Below are 10,000 nucleotides of genomic sequence, written 5' to 3' on the forward strand. Positions count from 1 at the left end.
TCATCAATCCATTTCGCTCGGTACCAGAGCCCGGACATGGTTTTGTGTAAAAGTTTTGATTTGAACGGTTAAAAAAGATATCTTTCGCTTCTTTTTGGCCAAAGCAAACTATCTCATGACAGTCAGCATATTCAAAACTACAGGTTGGAGCGAAAATCTCAGATACGAAAATTTCGTTTCAGTAGCACTTTAAGGTAAACACGGAGCGTGTCAACAGGGCAGGGTCTCTCGTTGTAAGGAAAGGACGCAAAAAATGCTTGAGGTAACTGATCTGTTGAACCTCGCTTCCTCGGAAGTGTGAGTGTGAAGGAAACTCCCTAGGGGGCTACACGGCAGTAACGGAGGTCCAATTTAGCAATTTAGGGACGAAGCTCGCTCTGGACACGTAAGGGAAAAAAGTATTGCCAGCTTGATAGAGATGAGCTTTAAGGGCAAAAGTTTAGTTTTCCCAAGAGAATCCAAGTACTTAGTTACAAGTTGCACATCCCATGTGTGTTTGTATCTGGGTTGTGGAGGACGCATGTTTTGCATTCCTTTTAAGAGTGAACAACAAGGGGATGTTGGCCCACGGGGTAGCCGTCAATTTTTGGGTGACAAGAGAAGATAGCTGAACGTACTACATTGACTGACTTATACGCAGCCACGCTTTTAAAGCGATCAGTCAAAAGAGAAGGACATCATTTAGTGTTGCTGAAACTGGATTAACTTTCTGTTTACCACACCAGCTGTTCCATTGCCCCTAGGCAGACTGGTCTGTCTTATGTGTGGAGGTACGAGTTGCTGAGAGGAGTATTTCGGTAATGTCCACTGAAAAACCCTCTGTTTGAATTTGTTCCCTGATACGTGAAAGACGGCCAGATGGAGCCTGGGATACATCGGATGGATTCTGAAGGGGGATGCAGGGTCCCTCAGCAAGTATTTGGAGTTCGGGATCATGATTGGTTTTTTGGTGAGGAGGTTCAGAAGAACTGGCCACCAAGGTTGCGCCTGCTAGGCTGGAGCTACCAGGACCAGATCCGCCTTGTCCTGCGAGACCTTTTTCAGGACTGGTGCTATCAGGCCGAATGGTGGAAAGACGTAACCTTTCAAAGGGGTCCAGTCTAGGGTCATTGCATCCGTGTAAGAAGCCCCTGGGTCTGGTTTCCAACTGGCGTATGTTGGGAGAAGAGCTGTAAGGTGAGAGGCAAAGAGGTCTACATTGCACCTTGTTATAAAGGGTTGGATTACTTGTGGGTCTATTTGCCATTCGCTGGAGTCGTAAAACTCCCTGGACACTCTGTCTGCTACACTGTTGAGCTTGCCTGGTAAGTGTTGAGCAGTGATCAGGATTGACTTCTGAAGACACCACTGCCAAAGTTTCAGAGTTAAGCTGACAAGTTGTGGGGAACGTGTTCCCCCTTTGTTGTTTACGTGGGCTACAGCTGTAGTGTTGTCCATGCGGAGACATGCCACAATGTTGGTCCTGTCCTTGAGGAAGGTTTTGACGGCAAGATAGGCCGCTTTCAGTTGGAGGACGTTTATGTGTTATTTAGCTTCCAGAGGCAACCAACGGCCGTTTGCGGTTAAGTTCCCACACCAAGCACTCCAGCCCGTTTTGGAGGCGTCTGATGTTATGTAGAGGTCTGGGGGAGGAGGATTGATCGCACTGCCGTTTACGGTTAGAACATAGTGGTGCAACCACTGTAGTTCTGCTTGAGCGTTCCTGTTCAAGGACATTAGTGTCTCGTAATTGTCTTGAGACACCTGTAGGGACTTTATGAGCTGTATTTGTAGATATCTTTAATGGAGGGGGGCTTACCAAATTGCAGGGCGAGCAGCCTCCAATGTCCCTATCTGGCTTGCTGCTTCGCGAGCAGAAGGGGTTGGGTCGAGGAGAAGGTCACGGTTCACATTTGTTTTGTATATTCAGGATCTTTCCCTCTGGAAGGCTGAGTGACATTGTCTGTGAGTCTATAGAAAGGCCCAGAAATTTTAATGACAGGGCGGGCTCCAGGATGGACTTCTCCCAATTTATGGTGAAGCCCAGCTGCTGCAGAAGGGTCAGTGTTTGCCAGGTGTTTGCTGTTGACTCTTCTAAGGAGGAGCCTAGGATTAGGAAGTCGTCTAAGTAGACGATTATTCAAATACCTCTTTTCCGTAGATAAGCAGCTATGGGTTTTATTAGCTTTGTAAACACTCTGGGGGCTGTATTTAGCCCAAATGGCAGACCTAGAAAGGCAAATGTTTTGTTTCTCCACTGGAAGCAAAGGTACCTTTGTGAGAATTTGTGTACGTGGACGGAGAGATATGCATCCTTTAAGTCTATGCATGTCATAAAGTCTCCTTTTTTAAGAGATTTTTGAGACAGGAGATATTTTCCATTCGAAAATGAAAGTGCTCCACAAACTTGTTGAGACGACTCCAAGGTCGATTACAGGGCGAAATGTTCCCTCTTTTTTTGGAACCAGAAAGATTCTGCTGTAGAAATTCTCTGTGGAGAATGGGATCTCTTTTGCTGCCCCCATTGAGAGGAGTTTGTTCACCTCTGCATCTAGAAGGGGAGCCGTCGAATCTGAACATGTTGTAACTGGAACGTGTAACTGAACAGGAACAGAGTGAAAGGGGATTTGATATGCCAACACAACTTTTAAGATTTCTGGATCTGAGGTGATTTCCTTCCACTGATCTAGGAAGTTGTTGAGTCTTGGTTTGAAGACCCCTTGTTGGGGCGAAAGGACCGATAGTTTTTGGTCGGTTTGCTTGGTACTTAGAGAAAGTGCCCGGGGTTCCAAGGCGTTGGCTGTCCTTTGTGTTCCCAGATTTTTGGAAGGTTTGTTTGGGCTTTTGGGCATGCGATAAGTTCTTGGCTAGGCCACGAGAGTGTTCTGCTTGTTTTGAAGCAACCGCAGGGAAATCCTCTCCAAACAGAAAAGTTTGGCATTAGAGAGTGGCTGATCAGCCAGACTTATTTTATCTCTATTGATATTTGCAAGAACTTTCTTTCTACGTAATATTGACATTTGATGGTTTGCTGAACCAAGGAGACACAATGTTTGCTCAACTATGCTTTTAATGTCCTCTATGGGAACCTGGGTTCTAGAGGTAAGAGCATCATGAAGAGAGCAGGGCAGCCCTGTTGTGTTAAGGTAGGTCCTTTGGACCGTAGCCATCTCCTTATCGCGATCCTGTACGTACCTCTTTGTTTGCGGAGGGCTTATTTGACTTGCGACCGAAGGGTCCAGGGAAGGCGTAAATAAACAGTCGACAGCTGGAATATTATAATTGTCGAGAATTTCACGTACCTGGTCATAGGTGAGTTTCCAACGAAACTGCTTCTCTAAGAAGGAGGAGAAATCCTTCTGAGGGGTCCATGAATAGAGGGCTGAGTCAGGGTCATATAATGACTGAAGAGCTGTCAGGGGCCATTTCCTTCGGAGGAGTTTTCTCCACTGTATGGGACACATAAGTCTCGTTTGATGGCCTAGTGGCCTCGTGTGATGGCTTACTAGCCTTGTGTTTTGCTTTAACAGCCTGTTGCTGCGGCTCAGTAGCCTGAGAGGGGTCATAATCTAACTCGTTGTCTGAGAGCGCCATGAGAGAAATCGCGGCGTCGCAGGTGAGGAGCGATGGCGCGAAACCTGAAGGTTGTTGTTGTAGAGTTTCCATTGAGGATACCCGATCGTTCGTCTTCGCCATGTCAGACTGAATTTGCTGAAAGGTCTGCAGGATAGAATCAAGCGTATTTTCGCCCGTTGCGGGCGGATTCTCGGGAGTTTTGGGCCTTTTAGCCTCACTCCGAGCCGGCGATCGGCGGTCGTAATAGCGGCCGTGTGGCGAAAGAGAACGATGAGATCGTTTTCTACGTGACATCGTATTCTACGATTAATAAAGCCACGTTAATTTGAAGAAAATATCTTCAAAACCTTTCCTCGTTACCGAGGAGGTGTAGAGAGAGCTGAAAGGGGAAAATAAAGCGGAAAAGTTTACGCTAAAAGGTCACTTACCTGTGTGGATCGAAGCACAGCAGTAAAAGATGCAAAGGTTCATGGGACCATGTTCTTGTACAGGGGCACTATGGGATTGCGTCACCTTTTGACCTGTCCCCTAGTGGGGACAGGCTTTAATATGCGTTAAAATGTGGTTCGAAGCACAAATAAGCGGAATTATACCTATGTTTTCTCATATATTTCGGACGGAGTTTGTGTGATATAATTGGAAAACGTATGCGTCAGACTCGTAATATGACTATGTAACAAGACATTTTACACGTCATGCTTGTGTAAGTGAACAGAACGTGTCATGTGCGGGCGCTGTTGTCACGCCTTTTGCCGAGTTAAATGTTGTCTAGTTTCTTTCTCAAACTTTGTCAGAGTTGTGATTAATTGGGAACAGGACTTCGTGTTGTCCAGTCGGTCGGTAATCATACGAGTGATTAACAAACCATAATCACTCGTATGACTACAGACCGAATTCTCGATTTGAGCACTAAGAAGAATAGGTGCACGTCATGCTTGTAATTCGACTGTGTACTAGGACGCGTCATGTGCGCACGCTTTTGTCAGGCATTTCGCCGAGGTAAGTGTTGTTCTTTTGTGAAAAATTCTAACCGACGCATAGTTTCTTTCTCGAATTTTGTGATAGTTTTGATAAATCTCGATTTAATCGTAATCAATCGTAGCACTCGTAATCACTCGCATGACTACAGGACCGTTAGGATTCCAGTCAGTCCTGACGCCATTATTAATAAGCCCCCCTCGGGGGATAAAATTAGAGCGTTATCGGAATAGTGAAGAAATGTATTTCCTTGACTACAGCCCTCAAGCGAAAAAGTAGTGTCCTTCATTATAGATGAACATAGTTTGCCGATATCGAGAAATAACTCTCAAGTTGTTCTGCCACCACGAAGCTACTCAAATGTAAATAAACAAAAGTAAAATATGAGGACAATTTTAAAATCTTTGTCGTCCAAAAAGTGGAACACGCGCGAACTCGTAATGCCATACTCGTCCTGGATGCAAAAACCTAACTGGTTACAGTAATCTTTGAATAACTCACTTACCCTTGACATTTGTATCATAAAGCGCACAACGAACGACCAGAAACCTTCAAGATTCAGCACATTAGGTCCCGCTAGGATAGTCCTCATCAGCTTCATGTCACAGTACAAACTCTTTTCCCAATCCTTCAGCTGCGAGTTCAAAAAACTCACGAAATGACGAATCTCCGACCAAGAAGGATCGGGAATACCACAGTTACTGCAAAAATATTTTAGTATTCAGTGGCCATGCCAATAACAATCAGTCTTCATCTTTGAAACAGTATTCCCTAGTAGTTATCTTAACATCTTAACTAATTGAAATAGTGGAGCTGGAACTGTAAAGTTCGCAACCAGTTGACACGGTGCTTAATCGAGTAGATAGTTCTCTGAAGAAAAGACATTTTTACTACACAACAATGTTAAGTCAATCTCTTAATACAACACTAAATCAAAAGTATAACTATGTAAATTAGAAAAGAAAAAGTCATTACGTTGTGAAAATCTACCTGCTACTTTTTACAAACCTGAGAAGGAGCGAAAGGCATGTCTTTCGATCATCATCAACATTTTCTGGCAGGAATGTGAAATTATCCAGACTTTTTCCTTTCGTCGACAGTTTAAAATAGTGATAGACCCTCTGAAACGGTGCGTTTTGAAATTCTTTGACATCAAACAAAGGATTGCAGTCCTTTAGATCTGTAACAGAATTGAATATCCTAAGGGATAATATCAAATACTGTGACTAATCATGATTAACGTAAATAAATCTTTTTTTACCACAATTAACAATTGGCAGTATTGTCGCGATCTGATAGGCCAATTTACCATTGTCGATAAGAGCACAGATAACTCTGCTCACGCGAACGTGTCAAGCAATGGTGACGCAATGAAAAAATCGTTCACTTGACGTCGATATTGTGGTAAAAAAAAACCACAGAGGTTCAGCGTACTCCATTGACAAGGTTTTGACTACCGCGACGACAAATGTCGCTGTCGATAAGAGTACAAACCATGCTGAACCACTGTTGATTTGTTAAATACCTTGAGTATCTGCTAAGCAGCGCAGAACAGTTCTTGGTGTATTACAGTGAACAGTGGGCAACAGATCATAGAAAGGCCGTTTTGATAAAGTGGATCTTCCAGATTGACTCTGAAAAAAGAGAATACAACCGATACTATCAATGGGCAAATCCAAGTACACTGGTTACAGTGTTGTCATTGCATAGTGCCTCTTGCGTGAGGCACTATGCAGCAAAATTTTTTGCTCGACTAAAATGGTGTAACGACCCCTTCTAGGGCTTTAACTAGCACGCCAACCATTTATAATTCACATCCACGACCTTCCATACCAGGTGGAAGCTCCACCAATTTGCTTGAGGTAATTTTGGGCCATTACTTTTGCTAGGTGAAAATTGGCGGCATACGATTTATTTACGTGATAAAGATTATTTTCGGTTAATTTTTCTGCCTGGAGACTTTTCTTAAGTAGTTATAAAACCACAGCTTTACTTGGTTTTTTCCCACCCCTTGTCTTTCATATTCCTCTTCCTTGGTGAGTCCGGTGGGTAGGGGAGCTGCTGTCGTAACCTCAATGACGTACAGGTCTGTGGTTCGTCTTCTCCATACTCTTCCCATCTTGTCACAAAGGTAGCCAAGGACCAGAAGGTTAAAAAGAAGTGTATCTAAACCACGTCTCATCTGAAAGGGAGACGAAGTAATTATCAGAGAGAGAATCAAACTGTAAGGCGTACATACTAAATGTAGATTTCTCAAACTCATTTATAATTCATAACGTCATCATCCAACCAAAACACGCCAATTTCGTAATATGCTTGTGGTTTGAAACCCCGGTGAAACCCTGGAATGATGCACTATCCATGAGTTTCATATAAAATAAAACTCTTGAATGTTATGTAGTGTCAAACTCTAGTGAACTTATTTCTTAATTTAAATAAAAACAACAAACTTGCCGACAAAATGTGAAAAATTCGTGAATATTTCCATTTTCTTCTATTCCTGAGGCGCGATTGAAGAAGCGGTTTCAAAAACTTGTGCATCGGGTTTCATCAGGGTTTCCAAACACTCGAAAACAATAAAAGCACGAGGCCGCAGGCCTCGTGCTTTCGCCAGTTTTCTCGTGCTTGGAAACCCTGATGAAACCCTCGCACTCATTTTTAAAATAGTATATCATCCCTGAGAACATGCAGCTGCTGACGAACACTTCTAAAGTATTTTCCACCTGTAATGCCTCACTCTCTCTCGATTTCGCCCAACACCCAGAGAATTTCAAAACCTTACTGAAGGTGATACGTCGACATGAAAAATCCGGGAGAGTGGTACATTGGCCTTTACTGCGTGCGGCAGAAGTGCATCCACAACCATTGATGAGTCTGTGGAGTTCCCATGGAGTGGTACAGTTACATGCAACAATGCGTTGCAATCTTGGCTGCGCAAATTTGTCACAACCATGTCATTGTTTACAAGGTATGGCAGCTGTTCTGTTAAGCGACGAACGAACAGAGTCTTTCCCATGCCTCCGCGATGAGACGAGACGACTCGGACACAGAGTCTAAAGAGAATATCCGCAAAACTGAACCAATCTCTATTAAAATATAATATCAATTTCGTACAAAACAGCTCTAGCACTACACTGGAACCTAACTTTTTAGGGGGAAAGAGTTTCATCTCAACTAATCAAATGCGTTCAAAGACTTTTTTATCATCTTCATCGAAGGTATACCTCCCTTCTGAAGTAGCTCACTATAGAGGTTGTATTCGAATAAAGGTTCTCCTGTCACAAAACTGTAAAAGAAAACTAACCTCTCTGGATCCAAAGATCCAGCTACAGTCCACGTAATCTTACTGCTTCCGATGAATCCGTGCTGAGGAGGTGGTGCTTTGAGCTGATGCTTAAGGTATTTTTTGAGGCCTTCAGGCGAAGGACAAGGTGGGGAAGCGACACGATACTGATCAAGAGCTGCCACTACGTTAGCACGATCTTCATTCTCGCTACTGCAGATGACCACCAGGCCATAATCTGAGAGTTAACGAAAGTGAATTATGTATCTTACAGTATCTAAATTCTAGAAAGAGGGTTTGTAGTTATCACAAGCTGAACTCACTTTCTCCAGGCTTGCCAGCAAGTCCCTGCGTCACCACCCTCAGCATGTCCATTGCTTGTTTGCTGACAGAGAAGTCCAATACATCTGCATGAACGAGGCAGTAGAATCGACCTTCCATGTCCCCAATGGCTCGTCTCCACAGCAGCTCGATCTACGTCAAAGGAAACCATAAAGATGAGAAAATACCTAGTACCACCTATACTTGAATACCACGAATTGTTTGGACTACACAAGGAGGATACCTGATTTGGGCTACTTCACACATGACCCTAAAGGGTTATGACTAATATGGGCTGATTAGCAAGTAACTCGTAGCATCCCATCCACGTCGAGGAAAATTCCTTCCTGACTCATTCGACTGAAGTCAGAATCTAGTGGTCGTGTCTTATGCAAGGGGCATTTCATCAAAAACGATATAAGCAAAAATTTTACAAAAGAATAATTGTTAAATATTCCAACAACTACCTCTTCTGTAGTGGTTTCAGGACTACAAAGGAGAACCTCTTCATGACTTGGTAACGGCTGTTGCTTGTCATGCATATACAGAGTGAGGACTGTCGCAAGAATTTCACCTACAAAAGCGTGGATTCAGTAACTGAAAGCACAAATCATACTGCTCTTAAACTTTCAAAAACAAACAAACCAAAAACAGCTCCCTGAAAGACTAGTCTAGGTTTTAAATCTTTACATAGTTTAATATCGTCAAAGAGTTCATACCACAAAAATCTAGATGAAAACAAGACTAAATTTATCTTAGCAATAACATTTCAAACCTATATGTATCAAATGCGCTCAAGGCTATTACGATACTTACCTTTTGGAACAAGCATGAGGTTGGGTCTTCCTCTTTTCAAGAATGCTGGAAATGTACGAGGTGTTGCCTGTTTCCCTATAAAGATATAAAATTCTACCTTTCTGTTTGTCCAGAGGAAATAAAAACGATACTTCAACCCTTATAATTCAGTTGCTAACTGAAGACTCGAAAAGCTAGCTATGAATGGCCTAAAGTGACTCAACCTAAAAAATGAAGATGCTGCTCATAACTGAATAGTGTGAGTTCCTTTAGTTACGGATAGGAGAGTGAGGTATTAACATTAAAAAACAAGAATTTACAGGTAGGCATTTAACCTTTTACTGAAAGCTCCGTGAGGAAGTTTCCCAGCTGCGTGAGTGTAAGATACTGACTGATCTCTGCCTCTTCGTCCTTACTCGTTTTCTGATCGGCAAGGTCTTTTTCAATGAGCTTCGGTGATATGTCGAGTAACAAGTCTGACCCGCTTTCGTTTACACTTTAGAAAGAGACAAATGATAACATTGCGTGGGGTTTGATAAAGTAGAAAAGGAACTATCAAAGTATTTCCACTATGTAAAAAGCCCATTAACAAATATTGCAATAATTCGTTAACATCAACTGGCTTGTTTGCTTTTTCTCTTCAGCGAACTTCACCGATGTGAGTGTAATTTACAATTCAGTTAAGATAATCCCTGGTAAATCGCAGTTGTTTTTTGTGCCTTATCAGTAATCGGCTACCTTAGATCCGCCGCTTGAAACTCGGGATCAACAGAATCGACTTCTTTTGAGAAGATTTCTCGTACAGTCACGGGGTTCTGCTTTGCATCCTCGTAAAGAGCCTCAATGATAGCCTCATCGGCTTCTTCTAAACACCAATACAGTAAGTCGTCCTCTTCAGCATCAACACCCAGACTCGCAAGAGCAGCTAATGCGATTTGTTCCGAAAAACCCTCATCGGCAGCAACGTTTAAGAAACTTTGAATCTTGGATGTTTTCTTTTGCTTTGGCTTTTTAACAAACGCAGCGTGGACTGGAGGCACACCGATTCCTGTCGAATAACTTGCCTTT

General features: G+C 42.9%; 1 protein-coding gene across 1 annotated transcript in view; it reads right to left on the reverse strand.

Moving 5' to 3' along the window:
- Positions 1-10,000, reverse strand: part of LOC111339480 (E3 ubiquitin-protein ligase rnf213-alpha) — a 138,050-nt gene that overhangs the window by 51,751 nt on the left and 76,299 nt on the right. The window contains exons 41-51 of the mRNA XM_088738394.1: positions 9,671-10,000; positions 9,268-9,428; positions 8,954-9,028; positions 8,605-8,711; positions 8,140-8,290; positions 7,838-8,054; positions 7,316-7,586; positions 6,527-6,715; positions 6,059-6,167; positions 5,542-5,713; positions 5,039-5,234 (exon numbers count right to left, since the gene is read on the reverse strand). The exon at positions 9,671-10,000 is cut by the window's right edge and continues 491 nt beyond it. Of these exons, the coding sequence (XP_088594520.1) occupies positions 5,039-5,234; positions 5,542-5,713; positions 6,059-6,167; positions 6,527-6,715; positions 7,316-7,586; positions 7,838-8,054; positions 8,140-8,290; positions 8,605-8,711; positions 8,954-9,028; positions 9,268-9,428; positions 9,671-10,000 (1,978 nt within the window). The remainder of the gene's footprint in view (positions 1-5,038; positions 5,235-5,541; positions 5,714-6,058; positions 6,168-6,526; positions 6,716-7,315; positions 7,587-7,837; positions 8,055-8,139; positions 8,291-8,604; positions 8,712-8,953; positions 9,029-9,267; positions 9,429-9,670) is intronic.

The sequence above is a fragment of the Stylophora pistillata genome, chromosome 11 (assembly GCF_964205215.1).
Source record: "Stylophora pistillata chromosome 11, jaStyPist1.2, whole genome shotgun sequence".
Lineage (NCBI taxonomy): Eukaryota > Metazoa > Cnidaria > Anthozoa > Scleractinia > Pocilloporidae > Stylophora > Stylophora pistillata.